The sequence below is a fragment of the Brachyhypopomus gauderio genome, unplaced genomic scaffold, assembly GCF_052324685.1.
Source record: "Brachyhypopomus gauderio isolate BG-103 unplaced genomic scaffold, BGAUD_0.2 sc127, whole genome shotgun sequence".
In the NCBI taxonomy this organism is placed as follows: domain Eukaryota; kingdom Metazoa; phylum Chordata; class Actinopteri; order Gymnotiformes; family Hypopomidae; genus Brachyhypopomus; species Brachyhypopomus gauderio.
This window is the reverse complement of record NW_027506948.1, coordinates 128,888-147,204: the sequence shown is the minus strand read 5'-3', so window position 1 is coordinate 147,204 and position 18,317 is coordinate 128,888. Positions and strand designations below refer to the sequence as shown.

At 45.5% G+C, this 18,317-nt stretch overlaps 1 protein-coding gene across 1 annotated transcript; it reads right to left on the bottom strand.

Annotated features, from left to right (window-relative positions):
* Positions 1-12,999: 12,999 nt before the first annotated feature.
* LOC143498954 (E3 ubiquitin-protein ligase TRIM35-like) lies at positions 13,000-17,899 on the bottom strand. The gene is made up of 7 exons (XM_076993862.1): positions 17,859-17,899; positions 17,238-17,717; positions 16,798-16,893; positions 16,457-16,687; positions 16,102-16,124; positions 15,658-15,776; positions 13,000-13,881 (listed from the first exon to the last, which is right to left on the bottom strand). Exons 2-7 carry the CDS (start codon positions 17,640-17,642, stop codon positions 13,337-13,339), a joined length of 1,419 nt encoding a protein of 472 aa, XP_076849977.1. The 5' UTR covers positions 17,643-17,717; positions 17,859-17,899; the 3' UTR covers positions 13,000-13,336.
* Positions 17,900-18,317: the final 418 nt, after the last annotated feature.

Below are 18,317 nucleotides of genomic sequence, written 5' to 3'. Positions count from 1 at the left end.
TATCAGTTTGTAGAGCTCAATAATATTCCATCCAAACGTACAAAAGTTAAATATGGGATCCCGCAAGGCTCCATTCTAGGACCACTATTATTTACATTATATATGCTACCATTGGGCACAGTTATAAACAAACATGGTGTCAATTTTCACTGCTATGCAGATGACACTCAACTTTACATATCAGCCTAACCTGATGACAAACTCAGTTTAAGAAAAATTGAGGCCTGTGTAAAAGATATTAAATGCTGGATGTCTCTAAACTTCCTCCAACTTAATGAGGACAAAACAGAAGTTCTTCTTCTGGGCCCTAAGGCCTCAAAACAGAAAATTCCAGATCTAATGCTTAATCTCGCAGGCTACCCCATTACACCTGGCACAGTAGCCAAAAACCTAGGCGTCATACTCGACTCTGACCTATCATTTGATAAATACATAGATAATACTACTAGGATAGCTTTTCTACATCTCCGTAACATTGCTAAATTAAGAAATGCATTATCACAGGATGATGCGGAAAAATTGGTGCACGCCTTTGTTAGCTCTAGATTAGACTACTGCAATGCACTACTGTCAGGATGTTCAAATAGGAATCTAAATAAACTTCAAATAGTTCAAAATGCCGCAGCCAGGGTTCTGACCAGAACTAGAAAATTTCAGCATATCAGTCCAGTCCTATCAGCCCTGCATTGGCTCCCAGTTAAATTCCGTATTGACTTTAAAATTCTTTTATTAACTTATAAAGCATTGCACGGGCTTGCTCCTGAGTACCTTCAGGAACTTATTTCCTATTACGAACCCCCACGCCCACTAAGATCACAGGGTGCTGGTCTTTTATTAGTTCCAAAAATTAATAAGGTAACAGCAGGGGGAAGAGCCTTTTCTTGTAAGGCCCCCCAGCTTTGGAATAATCTTCCTAAATGCGTCCGGGACTCCGACACAGTCACAATCTTTAAGTCTAGGTTGAAAACCCACTTATTTAGTTTAGCGTTTGATAATTAATATCCCCCTTAGATAAAAGTACAGATCCAGGGGTTCATAGACAAAGGGTTTTATGGTAGACTGGGGCGCTGGTGCTGTCGTCCTGTCACTGCTCGTGGTCACTCAAGTTTGTTGACAGTGCAGTGGACGGATGCCATTGTCTCAGAATACCCCCAAGCCTATGTTACCTTCTGGTTCTGCCTTTTTAGCTAGGCTGTAATAATTTAACTAAATGCCGGAGTTGCTGCCACACTCCGGAAATGTTTATAATTTTACCTGTCCTGTATATGTCCTCATACAGAGCTAATTTTCCCTGTTTCATTTCTCCACATGGCTGCCCGCCTGTTTGAGGAATAATGAGATGAGGAGACCAGCGATCCATCCTGAGCCAGCCACCTCCTGCCTAACCGGATGCATACATCATGATGGACATTATTACATATTTTTCATTTTCTTTCTCTTCTTTCTGTCTAAATTGTTGTTGTTGTTGTCATGGTGACCGGTGTCGGCCAGAGGAGGATGGGTTCCCCCCCTGAGTCTTGGTTCCTCTCAAGGTTTCTTCCTCATGCAAAAAACTAGGGAGTTTTTCCTTGCCACTGTCGCCCTTGGCTTGCTCACTGGGGGCTAGGACTCGGCACTTGTAAAGCTGCTTTGTGACAACAACTGTTGTAAAAAGCGCTATATAAATAAAATTTGATTGATTGATTGATTGATTATGGCTCTATTTGTTCTATTATTTTGTACATGACTGTTCCTGTATTTTTAATTATTTATTTTATGTTGCACATTGCTGTTTTAATAGTGCACATTGCTGCTACCAAAAAAGCCACTAGATAGCAGGTATCCTCTGTGACCTCTCATTTTTGTTATTATTATTTGTTATTAATATTAATATTAATTAAAGAAATTGTGACCCTAAAATCGGAAATACAATCGAATCAAGGATTTAGACACCCCTATTCATAATGCAAGAAAGAGAAGAGAAAGATGGAGGATGTGATGACCAGAGAGATTACACTGAACACACTGAAGGAGATGGAGAGACTGAGAGAGATGGAGAGACTGACAGAGGATCAAGCAGAACAAGAATTGCAGAGGTGAAAGAACTGAAGGCCAGAATGCAGACAATATGTAAAACAAAAAAATGGCCTATGAAAGAGAAAGGTTGCAGTACGAACTTGAGAGGATCAGCGAGATGGACTGAGATGGAACAAAAAATGAGAGAATTGGATAGAACGATGGCAAAGGAAAGATAAGAAGCTGTAAGAAAAGAGGTGGAGTGGAAAAGGACAGAAAGTGAGAGAAAGTGAGAGAAGAAGAAAAGAGAAAGTGAGAGAGGAGAAAAGGACCTGTGTGGGAGCATGAATACAGAACTGGTGGAAGAGTTCAAGGAGGAACAATGAAATAAAAAAGGAGAAAAGCATGAAGACAAAGAAGAGACAGAAGGACGAAAAGCTGAAGGAATCAGAGAAAAGGTGCTGAGAAAAACAGTAATGTTCAGCTTGAGAGGAACGAGAGAGAAAGAAAGAAAGAAAGAAAGAAAGAAAGAAAGAAAGAAAGAAGAGGGAGCATAGAAAGAGAAGAACCAAAGTCCTTCACTGCCTGACAGACTGAGTGGAAAGTGTGCTGGACATGAGGACACACTGGGATCACACTGACCCCACTGGTCATCTTTGATGACCTCCTGTCCTGAGAGCTCCGGCTATCTGACTTCACTGACCAGCTGTGTGAGGATGGACATGGAGGTCATGGGTGAACTGTGACGCTCTTCCATTTCCTGGTTTCTGAAGAACTTCTTTGGTGTTTTGTTTATGAATTTATGAATGAATGAATGAATGTTCAACTTATATATAAGTTATCTTCCATATATATAAGTTTATCCTTCATTTCATTTGTCTGCCTGGTTTCCAACCTCTGCTGTGTTTATGTGCTGTGATTACCAGTCTTGCGAATAACGCCGTTAAAAATAACGGCGTTAGGTAACGGCGTCATTTTGTCAGTAACGGGATAATATAATTAATTACTTTTCCTGTCGTTACAACGCCGTTGACGTTACTGGTCATTAAAAGCGGTGCGTTACTATATATTGATATACTAACAGTAATGCGAGCGGACCGCTGTCCAGGCTAGTGAGGAGAAACAGATCTCGATAGATCACGGTTCTCGGTGTAACACCTGTTTAACTTAACAAGTCAGTAAGCGATTGGCTAAGGCAGCGTTATGGTAGCCAATCAGAGCCAGTGTTTTTACATGCACGCCGAAGCACACGACACAAACGGAGAAGAGGCAGAAATGGCGAGTCAGGAGCAAGCCGAAAAAAAATTATCATTTTCCAGGTGGCGATATAAACATTATTTTAGAAAATACTTGAAGTTCCTGAATGTCTACCAGACTGGGTATTTGATTTATTTAAATAAGTATAGAGGTTTAATTGTTAAGTTTACTTCTTTTGTGAACAAACCAGTTGTCTCAGGTTGAGAGAATTTAATTTAATTTGATAGATGTAAATGCACTGTACTGTATATAGTGTAACTGTTTACTTTTGCTTCTTTTTTTTCCCAAAGATTTGGGATTTTAAAGGATTTTATCCTGCACTGGTCTGTTGATGTGCAATAAATATCAAAAGTTAAACACCTTTCTGATCTACTCATTTCAACTGACTGTGAAAACTGCTTTTTCAAAAAATCCTTATTCATTGGCATATTACATTACATTACATTTACGGCATTTGGCAGACGCCCTTATCCAGAGCGACTTACATTTTTATCTAATTTTTATACAAGTGAGCAATTGAGGGTTAAGGGCCTTGCTCAGGGGCACCTCAGTCATGGACTCAGGTCTGGGAATCGAACCCACGATCCTCCGGTCACAAGACCAGTTCCCTAACCACTAGGCCATGACTGCCCTCAGTCAGTAGGGGCTGGATTGTGTTAAAGGCGCTGGAGAAGTCAAAGAACATGACCCTCACAGCACCGCTCCCCTTGTCCAGGTGAGAGTGAGCTCTGAGCAGGAGATGGAGGATGGCGTCCTCCACCCCCACCTTCTCCCGGTAGCCAAACTGCAGTGGGTCCTCAGCCTGGTGGACCTGAGGTCTGAGGTGACCACAGCAGCAGTCGCTCCATGGTCTTCATCACGTGGGATGTCAGAGCAACTGGCCTGTAGTCATTCAGCTCCTTCGGGTGTGCCTTTTGGGAACTGGAATGAGGCATGTTGTCTTCCACGTGTCAGGAACCTTCCTTAAGCGTAGACTCAGGTTGAAGACATGTTGGAGCAGCAAACCCAGTTGGACAGCACATGCCGTGAGCAGGACAGTCAAACCTGTTGTAGAAGTAGTTGAACTGGTTTTCTGTCCACACCCCCATCCACTGAGCTGCTGCTATTGTTCTTGCACCCTGTGATTGTTTTCATTGCACCCCAGACCTCCTTCATGTTGTTGTCCTGCAGCCTTCTCTCCACCTTTATCCTGTAGGACTCTTTGGCCTCTTTTAGACGAACCTTGAGTTTCCCCAGTACACGCTTCAGCTCCACCAAGTTTCCATCTTTGAACGTCCTCTTCTTCTGATTGAGGAGGTCCTTGATGTTGCTGGTGATCCAGGGTTTATTATTAGGGAATCAGCGTACAGTCCTTGTGGGAACAGCTACGTCCATACAGAAGTTCAAGTAGTCTGTAACGCAGTGTCACTCCCTCAATGTCCTCACCGTGTGGGTGCAGCAGCACGATCCAATCAGTGGTCTTGAAGCAGTCCATGAGGGCTTCTTCTGCTTCAGGAGACCAAACTCTTAATGAGTGAGAGGTAGAGGGCTGCCTCAGTACCAGTGGTTTGTACTGAGGCTGTAGGAAAACCATCAGATTGTGATCTGATTTCCCCTGTGGTGGTAGTGGCGTGGCCCTGTATGCGTCAATAGTCCTGTTTTTCCTGGTGGGACAGTCCACAAAATGGAAAAAGGCAGGCAGGGTGTGAGTCCAGTGTGACGTGATTAAAGTCACCAGCAATCAGAAGGAAGGTGTCAGGGTGCTGTGTCTGTAGTGCTGTGTCTGTAGTGCTGTGTCTGTAGTGCTGTGTTTGTAGCGCTGCGACAGTGTAGTGGATGACATCACACGCTGCCTGCGCGTCCGCCCGGGGTGGAATGTAAACACACGAAGATGGCATGTGAGAGCTCCCGCGGCATGTAATATGGTCGGAGGCTCACCGCTAACAGTTCTATGTCCCAACAGCAGATAACCTCCTTCACGCTTACATGGCCAGGGTTGCACCACCTGGTGTTGATGAAGAGAGCGAGCCCCCCACCTTTGCGCTTCCCGCTGAGCTTCGGGTCCTTGTCCTGTGAAACAGCACACTGCACTCCCTGTAGACCTTCTGGTTCTTCACCAGACTAGCCAGCTCGTCGGTTTTGTTAGTTAGCGAGCCCCGATACTTCCGCCTCAGCAACGCCGGGATTGTACAATGCCCCCGCGTCTCCCATGAGACAGACGCTCTGCAATTGTTCCCGGGAATAGACTCGATATTCCTCGCTGCAATCCATACTACGATTAAATATATTCTAATATCCTTAGGATATAAATAAAATGCACACTGGGCGTGCGTAAAAGCCTAGTGTCACGTTGAGGACCCCGGCCCCTCCCTTTTGGGCGTGTCAACGTTGTCTACGTGCTTTGTCTGCGTCAGTGGATATCCGTGGTTAGGGTTTTGTCGTGTGATTAATAAGTCTCACCTGTGAATCGTCTCGTGATCACGTGGGGATAATGTGGTTTATCTATTTAATGTGCGCTCGCTCAGTGTCCTGTGCTCGTCGTTGTCTAAGTCTACACGTTGTGTGTGTGTCTGAGGAGTGTTACTCGTGCGCTATTGCGCAATACACGTTAAAGATTAAAAGTGACGTCAGTCGAAAATAAGGATTCTGTGTCTCGTCCTTCGCCGACCCACGAACGTCACAGAACGACGAGCCGTTTGAGACACCAACATGCCGGGCTACAAGACCAAGCCGAAGAAGGGCAAGAAGCCCTGCAAGCGGCATCGCCGCGCATCGCCCTCCTCCACGCCGACTCTGGCGCAACTGAAGGCTGACCCCGATTGCGCCTACATGTTGTGCGCGGCGCAGGAGACCGCAATTCCCGAGTTGGCGGCGGAGTACCGCAAGGAAGCGGTACGGGTATAGAGAGAAAGGCACCCCACGCCTTCCCGGGGACTCTCGCCCATACGGGTAAGCGTCCCTGAGTTCTACGAGCCAGGGACGCCCCCAGAGGGTGGGCTTGCGGGGAGGGAGGACTCACCCCTGCACGGCGACGTCACGCCGACGTCGGAACAGCTGGAACGGGATCCGCTGTGTGCCGACCTGCTGAGGTTGGCTCGGGAAACCTCCAGTCCCGAGTGGGCGGTGGTCTTCCGCCAGGAGGCAGTGAAGGGCTGGCTAGCCAGACACCCGTCTCCTTCCCGCGCCCTCTCGCCTCTGAGGGTGGGCTCCTGCGTTATCGGTGCTACTGAGTCCACCCCAGAGAGCGAGTTCGGGGCGGAGGATTACGAGGAGGAGGAGCTGGAGGAATACGACAAGTAGGGTTATCCCCCCTCAATATGCGACGCGTCTACCGTAGACTACGGTGAGGAGGAGCAAGACGATTACCCTCCGTCCGAGTGCGAAGCGTCTACCGTCGACTACGGGGAAGAGGAGGAGGAGGAGTCGGAGGAAGAAGACTACCTCCCTCCGCCCGTAGGTCCCACTCCCTCCGTAGAGGAAGGCGGAGAGGAGGAGGAGCGAGAGGGCTATCCTCTGTCCGTGGGCTCGGGAGTGTCCGAGTTCGCGGACAGCGACCTCTACACCGAGGAAGAAGGCTCCTACACGGAGGACAAAGAAGAGAGCCTTCCCTCCTCCGTGGGAACCGTGAAGGGGAGGTGGACCACGTCCTCCGATCGCTCCGGAGGAGAGAGGATGGACTGCTCCCGGGGTGGCAGCCCGGAGCAGCCCATGAGTTGGAGCCGGGGCAGCGAGGCGACCGAGATGGAGGTGGACGCGCCCGCTGTCAACTCCAGAGGGCGGTCACGGAGCGATGTGGGCGTGTCAGATGGTCAGCAGGGGGGAGAGTCCAGCCGCGCTGCACCGAGCGCTTCCACCAGCCGCGCTGCACCGAGCGCTTCCACCAGCCGCGCTGCACCGGGCACGTCCGCCCGCCGCGCTGCACCGGGCACGTCTGCCCGCCGAGCTGCACCGGGCACGTCCGCCCGCCGCGCTGCACCGGGCACGTCCTCCAGCCGCGTTGCACCCGGCGGAGGGTTTGCAGCGAAGGCAGGAGGGGGATTGCCCAACGCAGCGCCAGCAGCTCCGGACCTCTCTCCCCTACTCGCTCTCCTTCTGGCGCGAAGCCTGGCGCCTATGTCATGTGTGTGTGTTCCAGTGTTTGTCAGTCTTCCCGTGTGTGTGCCTAACCCATTTTTCCCTCTTGTGCCACTATGTGTAAGCGTGCCTGTGTGTGTGTTTGTGAATGTTCCGTTTGGTGTGTCTTTTCCCCCGTCTTCCCAGGGAGGGTGTGCTAGGCGATTCGTAGCGGACGCTTCGCCAAGGGCAGTCACCTCCCAGACGCAGGACTGAGCGCGTCGGATACGCCCATCGTCGTGGGTTCGGGGCACTCGGTCCTGTTGGCACCCCGGGACGGGTAGTGCCCTTGGAGGGGGCGTCTGTCACGTTGAGGACCCCGGCCCCTCCCTTTTGGGCGTGTGTCAACGTTGTCTACGTGCTTTGTCTGCGTCAGTGGATATCCGTGGTTAGGGTTTTGTCGTGTGATTAATAGTCTCACCTGTGAATCGTCTCGTGATCACGTGGGGATAATGTGGTTTGTCTATTTAATGTGCGCTTGCTTAGTGTCCTGTGCTCGTCGTTGTCTAAGTCTACACGTTGTGTGTGTGTCTGAGGAGTGTTACTCGTGCGCTATTGCGCAATACACGTTAAAGATTAAAAGTGACGTCAGTCGAAAATAAGGATTCTGTGTCTCGTCCTTCGCCGACCCACGAACGTCACACCTAGAGACAATAAATAAAGTTTAAAGAAACTCGAGAAAAAACACAAAGACGGAGCTAATGGAAAAAGCAGGGAAACATCCGCTTATATGGTATTTATTCATTAAATAGGAGCACAGCGAAACATTTTAAAGTAGATATTTACATAATTATGAGAACATGATTTTAATTTTCACGGAGGTCTGTGAGGCCCTCCAAAGAAATGCCTCGCCACACTATTACTGACCCACTGCCAATCCGGTCATGCTGGAGGGTGTTGCAGACAGCAGCGCATTCTCCACGGTGTCTCCAGACTCTGTCATGTGCTCTGTGTGAAGCTGCTCTCATCTGTGAAGAGCACAGGGTACCAATGGTGAATCTGCCAATCTTGGTGTTCTCTGGCAAATGACAATCACTCTGCACGGTGTTGGGCTGTAAGCACAAGCCCCACATGTGGACGTCAGGCCCTCATACCACCCTCATGGAGTCTGTTTCAGACAGTTTGAGCAGAAACATGGATATTGGTGGCCTGCTGGAGGTCATTTTGCAGGGCTCTGGCAGTGCTCCTCCTGTTCCTCCTTATACAAAGGAGGAGGTAGTGATCCTGCTGCTGGGTTGTTGCCCTCCTACGGCCCCCTCCATGTCTCCTGGTATCTGCTCCATACTCTAGACACTGTGCTGACAGACATAGCAAACCTTCTTGCCACAACTCGTATTGATGTGCCATCCTGGATGAGCTGCACTACCTGGGCAACTTCTGTGGGTTGTAGACACAGCATCATGATACCTCTATGGTGAGAGAACTGACAAAATACCAAAGTGACCAAAACATACCACAGAGAAAAGGTCTGTGGTCACCACCTGAAGAACCACTGCTATATAGGGGGGGTCTTGCTAATTATCATTTCTACCTGTTGTCTGTTCCATTTGCACAACAGCAGGTGAAATTGATTCACAATCATTGTTGCATTCTAACTGAACAGGATTGAGATTCCCGTAATGTTCTTAAAGTACTTTGTAACCTCGTACTTACGAACATTCTTAAATTTACACTGGTTTCCCAAAAGCCTTCGTAACCCACGTCATACTTAAACTTGTAGGTTCACAAACAAGTGGTCTGGCCCTGTTGTAACTCGTTAAGTTGTTCTTAGCGAGTGCAGTTCTGTCTGAAAAACGAAAGAGGCTGCTAATTATCCCTTTGTAAATGCTCCGAACTGCACACACGTGCGTACAAACACGAATCCATTAAGTTAAATGTACTTTTGAAAATGTAATTGCATCCAATAAATTAGACCCAAGGTCTTTAGTTCAATACTGCGCATAAATATACATACTAAATTGAAATTATTGTTTTCATGAAACAAACTATTGAAATTGGTTAAAGTACAACATAGTATTTATTAATATATGCAATTTTCCAGTAGAACAGTTGTAGAATTCAAATAATATATTGTTCCCCAAGCAATGGTTACAAATTGGCCTACTAAGCTTGTTAACTCTTAACCAAATCAAATTCATTCATTAATTACTTACACATAAGTAACCAAGAGGAATGCTGATAATGGTGGTTATGTGGTGAACATGACAGCTATACAAAGAATATTGGTTCTCAACTAAAGACATCGTTAAAGAAGACGCTGTAATCATCATTAACAGGCAGCTCATCTTAACTCAGTTCTGCGTCTAAGGGTGGGTCAACTTGATCTTCGTGATGATGTACTGTGTGACAGATACCACCTGCCTAGGGAGGAGATCATGGCTCTCTTTGGTCTCATACAGGAGGAGTTAACAAGAGGCACCAGAAGAAATGTTGCTTCAATCCCACCATTCAGCTACTGACAGCACTTTGTTTTTATACCAGTGGTGGATGGCAGCACTCTTGGTGATGTCTACAGTCTAATCAAAGCTGCTGTGTGTAAATGTGTGTGTGCTGTGACTAAAGCTCTTCTGTGACCTGCACCAACATACATCACATTTCCACAAACAAGGGATGCATTGCAAGAAACCAAAATATGTTTTCATGCCATTGCAACAATTCCTGGAATTGTTGGTGTAGTGGATGGCACATTCATCCCCACACACACTCATTCCCACACACACTCATCCCCATACACACACTCATCCCCACACACACTCATCCCCACACACACCCATCCCCATACACACACTCATCCCCACACACACTCATTCCCACACACATTCATCCCCACACACACTCATCCCCACACACACTCATCCCCACACACATTCATCCCCACACACACTCATCCCCAGCCTCTTGAGCCCTAACTATTGGTGGTGGTGATGGTGGTGTTGGTGCTGCTGGTGGTTGTGATGGTGGTGATGGTGTCAAGTGGCCTGAAGTGACTCTTTCATTTGGACAAATTCAGTAGTGTGTCAGATGGCAACTGAGGGTGCGTTTGCTGGTGGACATGTGCTGGGTGACAGTGGTTATCCACTCCACTCACATTTACTAACTCCTGTCTTGAACCCCCAGACAGAGACTGAAGAGAACTACAACATGGCACACTGGAGAACACACAGTGTTGTGGAGCGAGCGTTGGGTATTTGGAAAATGTGTTTTCTTTTTTTGTACCCATATGTTTATTAGTTTTCAGGGTTATAACACAACACAGATATACAAAACCGCAGAACACCTGGCAAAAAATAAAGATTGGTATTTACAGAAGATAAATGACAAAAACTGTTTAACCCTTAAGAGAACCTACCCCAGAATCAAACAACCCCCCCTCCCGTCCCCACCAAGCAAAAAAGACAACAGCAACAGAAAAGTAATACAATAAAATAAATAAATGAATAAGCAAAAATAATAATAATAATAATAATAATAATAATAATAATAATAAAAATAAAAATAAAAAATAAAAAAATAAAAAAATACAAAAGGTAGAATTCCAGTTACATGTCTATACTGCAGGTCATTGGACAAGCAGATACAACACAAATCTTATATTCCCCTCCATGGGGAGAATAGCTAAGAATATCTGGAACGTCATACCGGGAGGAAGTTCTGGTCATAAAGAACCGATAAAAAAGGGTCCCCATGTCTCCTGAAAAGATTGAAGAACCCCAGATTTAAAAGAGCGCATTTTCTCAAGGTAAATGTATCGAATCACCTCATGGAGCCACTGGTTGTGAGTAGGTGGAGAAGATTGCTTCCATTTGAAGAGAATAGTACGTCTGGCAAGCAGTGTGGTAAAAGCCAGGACGCGTCTTTCAGAGACGAGCATATTAGAGGTTTGTGGAATTCCAAATACAGCTGTCAATGGGTTCGGGGGCAGAGGGGTGTTAAAAACTTGGCCTAGTGTATCAAATACTTCCGTCCAAAACAATCCAAGCTGAGGGCAAGACCAAAACATATGAGGATGGTCAGGAAAATGGGTTTTCAGTGCCTTCAAAAGTCATCAGGGGGGCTTCTGTATTCACCAGCACGGAGCTGTTACATAATAGTGTATGTGCTATGCTTTATAACATTACAGTGCAGGCTGGCATACACGTTCCTGGTGAGGACATTGAGGAAGATGATGATGAGTGAGGAGAAGTTCACATTCCTGCAATCTTACCAGGAATGGGGAGAGAAGGACATTATCAGGCTGGCTTGGAAACACGAATGCAAATGATTAGGGCTGTTTTACTGAAAATAAAATACGGGATACAGTTTTTGGGATATGGGTTTTGTGACCCATGTTTGTGTGTGTTGTTTCTTAGAAAATGAACAGACTCCAAGGAATTCATTGGGTACAAGTTATGCTTTTCAGTGTGTTTAATTTGACTCCACTGATTAAATGCTACAATAATTAGGGAGGGAGGAATAAGGAAGGAGGATTTAAATAAATGAATGAGTTTGATAAGCTTTTTCTTTATACATCAGAGATCAGTAACTTCCATTTACATTCACTATGGTTACATGGCAAAGTATGTTACCTTGTTCAGTGGGTAACATGATTGGCACAGAAATTGAGGGTCTGGATAACTGAAACTCGGCCATTGAGAGTTGTTGAGCAGGTGGAGGTGGGGTAGGTTACACAGAGGATGTAGGTGGAGGTGGGGTAGGTTGCACAGGAGATGCAGGTGGAGGTGGGGTAGGTTACACAGGGGATACAGGTGGAGGTGGGGTAGGTTACACAGGGGATGCAGGTGGAGGTGGGGTAGGTTACACAGGGGATACAGGTGGAGGTGGGGTAGGTTGCACAGGAGATGCAGTTGGAGGTGGGGTAATAATAATAATAATAATAATCTTTATTTGTATAGCACCTTTCATACATACATGTAACTCAAAGTGCTTTACAGTATAAATAAAAGAAACATTAAAAGGAGATAAGACAAAGACAAAAAGACAGAAGAAAATGTTAAAAGAAATTAAAGATAAAAATATTAAAATAACATAAAAAGTAAAAAGTGAAGTAAGTAAGATAATAAAAAGTAAAGTAAATAAGATAAAACTATTAAGATAGAGTTTCTTAACTAAAAGCGGATCTAAACAGGAATGTTTTGAGACTGCTCTTAAAACTATGCAGGGATGAAATGCCTCTGAGCTCTTCAGGAAGAGAATTCCAGAGCTTTGGGCCATAGTGGCTAAAAGCAGGTAGGTTACACAGGAGATGCAGGTGGAGGTGGGGTAGGTTAAACAGGGGATACAGGTGGAGGTGGGGTAGGTTAAACAGGGGATACAGGTGGAGGTGGGGTAGGTTAAACAGGGGATGCAGGTGGAGGTGGGGTAGGTTAAACAGGGGATACAGGTGGAGGTGGGGTAGGTTAAACAGGGGATACAGGTGGAGGTGGGGTAGGTTAAACGGGATACAGGTGGAGGTGGGGTAGGTTAAACAGGGGATACAGGTGGAGGTGGGGTAGTCGGGGTCAATCAGTGGTGTAGTCCTAAAAAAATAATTGAGGGGTCGCGGCGAGTGTAAGTTGTTGAGTGTGAGGGGGGTTAGGGGTAAGTTGTTGACGGGGCGAATGCCCCCCAGCCCCCCCCCCCCCCCCCCCCCCCTCCCCACTACACCCCTGGGTTCAATTTGAGATGATGGAGGTTTGCGTTTTAGCCAGCGCTCCATGTTTGCGTGACGGTGTATCAGTATCAGTGATTGTGTTGGTTCTGATTTGACTGGGAGAAATGCCTCTAAAGCAGAAGGTTCTTGTAGCTCTGTAGAGAGAGGAAGAGTGAGCACACCGAGTGCAGCGTCCAGTACGGAAGTCGGTCTGTCCGACTATCTGTCCGTCTCACAATACTAGATTATTCTTTTAGATAGTACTTAAAAACTTAATTATATTTATAAAGTCAAAAAATCATTTTTTACAGTGTATAATCTAATGTTCATTATTACATGTATGCAGATTAATTCAAGGCAACATTAACTTTGCTGTTCCATTGTTACTGATATATTTGTTGGTAAGATCCTCATAGGAGAGGAACTGTAATTATAGAAAAAAGGGAAAACAGTGTCAGTAAAAGTGTGTGTTATAGTGTGCAGGTGTGAACTGGTTAGAAGATCAGTGAATGTCACTTTCCCCCTGTCCCAGTCCAGCTGAACTCTGACCCTCTGCACTTTCTCTCTAGATGTGAGGAGGTGACGTTTCTGTCCTGGGCAGCATGTCCAGTATTTACCAATGGTTTTACTGTAGCATAAACACAACACTGAACCCCAGACCCTCTCTCCCTTTCTACATTCAGACTCGCTAATTACACCCAGTATCCAGTGTTCACTGTCTCCAACATCAACATCCCAGCAGTGGGTCCCTGAGTTAAAGCCCTCAGAGCCCAGGACACACACAGACTTATCAAATCTCTCTGTATTATCAGGAAGCAGTGATTTCTGTGGGCTGTATTCTACAGTAGTGAGATCATCAGACAGGTGGAGGTTTGGATGTGCAGTGTTGGGGTCCAGAGTAACAGGGTCTGAGGAGAGAGAACAGAATGAATCATCATGTTCTTCATGTGTTTATGTGATGAGGTCACATCTACAGACTGCAGGCCCTTTACTCTGAGTGAAATGCTGCAGTAGGTTGATAAGAGGGAAGTGATGGTGATGTTGTGTGTTCACCACACACACTGCAGTACTTGTGTGCTTGTTGTTTTGACACTTGAAATTGTGTCTATTTTATTCATTAATATATTTCTACATGTCTTGGATTCATTATTTGAGTATCACATGTGACACTTAACTAGTGCAGTGTTACTGTTACACTGAGTGTCACACTGCATGTGTGTATTATTAGTGTCTGTGTACTGAAGTGTGTGTGTGTCCTCATTAGTGGGTGGATAATGTTACAGTTCCCGCACTAAAGGGCACTACTCCCAGAGTGACTAACACCAGTGGACTGTCCCCAGACTGAAGGACGGGACCAGAGGACGAGGACCACAGTGTCCAGACCCCCCAGGAGCAGATCCTCCAGGGAGGAGTCCACCGACGTGCCACAACTACAACACCCTCCCCAGGACAACAGGGGGCGACACACACAACAACAAGGACAGACACAGTGACACAGAAAGACAGACACAGTGATGTGGAGACAACAACACCAAGGAAAACTCAGGTACTGACACAAACATGGTGTCAGGGACACAGACAGGGACAGGGACAGACACTAAGATGGTGACAGGGACACACACCGACAGGGACAGACAAACAGACAAGGGAGGGTCCTGGCTGACATGCAGGGAACCTGCTGGTCCCTGGGGGGCGCCGACCCATAGAGGCTGGAGCAGGGGTGTCTGCTTGGGCTCAGCTGGACTCTGGGCTGTGGGGAGGTGGAGATGTGTCTGGGTGTTTGGAGTGGTGTGTTCTGGTCCTGGAACAATGAGGGTGTAGAACCTTCTCCACCTCCATCTGTCAGCACTGCTAGGATCTCCACCTTCACAACCTCACTACTCTGAACACTACGACTCCTCTTAATAGGATGGAGGCTTGGGTGGTGTAGAGGTGGAGTGTGGGTGGTGTAGAGGTGGAGAGTGGGTGGTGTGTAGAGGGGAGAGTGGGTGATGTGTAGAGGTGGAGAGTGGGTGGTGGAGAGGTGGAGAGTGGGTGGTGTGTAGAGGTGGAGAGTGGGTGGTGTGTAGAGGTGGAGAGTGGGTGGTGTGTAGAGTGGAGAGTGGGTGGTGTGTAGAGGGGATAGTGGGTGGTGTGTAGAGGGGATAGTGGGTGGTGTGTAGAGGGGATAGTGGGTGGTGTGTAGAGGTGGAGAGTGTGTGATGTGTAGAGGTGGAGAGTGGGTGGTGGAGAGGTGGAGAGTGGGTGGTGTGTAGAGGTGGAGAGTGGGTGGTGTGTAGAGGGGAGAGTGGGTGGTGTGTAGAGTGGAGAGTGGGTGGTGTGTAGAGGTGGAGAGTGGGTGGTGTGTAGAGTGGAGAGTGGGTGGTGTGTAGAGGGGATAGTGGGTGGTGTGTAGAGGGGATAGTGGGTGGTGTGTAGAGGGGATAGTGGGTGGTGTGTAGAGGTGGAGAGTGGGTGGTGTGTAGATGTGGAGAGTGGGTGGTGTAGATCTCCTCATGGACTGACTGTCTCTCCTCAGACCAGCAGTCAACTGGTCGTCCCCCTCACTGTTTATACTAATACAGCCTTTAATACTGGAATAGTTCATGTACCAAACACACAATGTTAATGTTTCTCTCTCTAAAGAGTTCTAATTGTGAGGAGAACAGAATTACTCTAATTAATCAAAGAACACCAAAACTCACAGTACTGGAGAATCTTCTGCATTCTCTCCCAGACTCTGAACTTCAGGTTGGAAAGATGTTTTGCTACATTGATCAGAGCTCCTGACACCTTCTCATGTTGTTTTGGGGTGTGATGAACTCTGGAAGTGTATAAAGCTGTATTATCATAATATTTTAGCATATATCATATTCTAATTATTTAACATTTAAATTAACACATGAAAAAAATTTCACATGAAATATACAAAGCTGTATTATTATCTTTCATTAAACATATCAGTGTATCTAACCACGTTTTGCACATAATCAGTATCAAAAATGTATTTATATTTTCTTAAATACCGTCTTCATATATCATGTTTCTGAAATAACAGAGACCACATACTGAAGATTTGAATGTATGAGAACAATTTCACAAACACAATGTGTAACATAATATATCAAACAGAAATAATAATCATTTACTTTTTCAGTGTGGACGACACGTTCTGATAAGGAAACAGAGGAACAAACACAGAAAGTGAAATCAAATTTTAGTCATTTTGTTTATATAAGGGTCAAACATGCATCTTCCTTATATGATAACATCAATGTGTCTAAAGACCCTCACACACACACACACACACGCGCGCACGCACACACACAAACTAAAACAAATGTCAAAACATTTTACTTATGCATTTGTGTGTGTGTGTGTGTGTGTGTGTGTGTGTGTGTGTGTGTGTGTGTGTGTGTGTGTGTGTGTGTGTGAGAGAGAGAGACAGAGAGAGAGAGAGAGAGAGAGAGAGAGAGAGAAAGATACAGACTGAGTGATTCTTACTAGTAAGAACGGGATGTTCTCAGCTTCCATCTCCTTCTCTGTGTTTCTGATTTGATCTGAAAGAGATGCTATTTCTCCACTCATCTCCTCAATCTTCCTCCTCATCATGTGACTCTTCTGCTCCTCTTCCTCCTTCAGTGCAGCTATTCTTGCTGCTTCTTCATCTCTTAGAAACTGGTGGATCTTCTCAAACTCCTCCTTTATCTGCCTCTCTGTGTGCTGGGCCTGATACTGGAATGGGAGATGATGAGGAAATATAAACTGTCCAAATGTGTGTGTTTCATTATGGTGTATGTGGACAGTGATCACAGCACCATTCTGAACTCAAAGTGACCTTTCACCTTAATGTGTGCTGCTGTTTTCTTACAGACTTGTTTATGTTCCTCTAAGACCTTCAGATGCTGCTGTAGAGACTCTAGTGAGGTCTTGAGTTTGTTCTGTAAAATACGGGTTTAGTAGAGGACAGTGTGAGTCTTATAGGACTCATCACTGCATCTGTATAGATGTGCTGGAGATTACAGTGATTATAATGACTGAACACAATGGCATGATTACTATGATTCCTTATCATCCTTTTACTATCAAATTGAGATGTATGATATATTGTAGCAGGATGTATATCAATATTTTTATTTATATTTTCACGATGAATGAAGGTCTGATTTAGTTGTCTGAAATCTCATCATCTGACAAATTTAATCTAGACTGTCTAACATATATTTCAAGATAATTGTAAACACTGGAAAAACATTACAGTTAAACATTAGTGTATATTTCATACCTTAAAGTCACACACAGCTTCCTCTACTGGACAGCAGTCATGAGTTTTATGCTCCTTTGAAATCTGACACACCACACATACAGCCTGTTGGTCCTCCAGACAGAAGACTTTGAGTTTCTCATTGTGCAGACTGCAGAGAACCTCAGACCCTGCTGAAGATCTCTGACTCCTGCTCGCTAGAAAAGACTCACACAGGTTCTTTAATGCACGATTAAGGGGAGGTTCAGATTTAGAAGATCTTCTCCTACAAACTGGACATTCTTGAGATCCCTTGGTTTCCCAGAACTGCTGCAGACAGGTTTTACACACACTGTGGGTACATGACAGTAAAACAGGATCCCTGAAGATGTCACAGCACACAGGACATGAAAACTCTTCTTCTGACAGAGGGTTTGTAGCAGCCATTTCCTCCAACAGCTGCTGTGCTGTTTCTCTGTAATGTCTCCTTCTGTACAAATTTCACTTTCACTTTTAGATCGTCTGTAATAAACACAGTAGCACAGGAGAGAATCAGTCACTGTAGTCCTTTATCCAGCTGAGGGAGTTTAGACTCCTTTCAGAAATAAGGCAGAAAGAAGTAAATACCAGAGTTAAGAGGTTTTCATAATATTTATAACTCACCTGAACGCAGAATTAATAAAGACTGTGTGTGTCATTCCCAGATTTACTTCCTCAAACAGGGAGGTCTGTACAGGGAGGAGGAGCTTCGGTTTAAGAGCTAATATGCTGCAAAACATACATGATTTCTCCACCAGATGGCGACAGTTCTGCAGCTGTAGAACAGATCACTGTTAGGATGTGTTCAATGGTCATACAAGAATGTCTAAACTCAGGAGGTCAAAATATGAATCAGTTCTCATTTCAAAATCTTAATATTTTTAATTTAAAGATGTGAAATTACAATAAACGCATGTTATCATGAATATGTCATAAAAAGCTAAGACACCTGACACTGGTTCCTGGAGTAACTGTTCACAGAATGATCACAGTGTGTAAGAAGGGCAGAAACCAGGAGAGCAGAGAGTGGAGGAAGAGTTTCAATCACGGTAACCTCAGCCAAATAAATAAAGTGGTGATTAA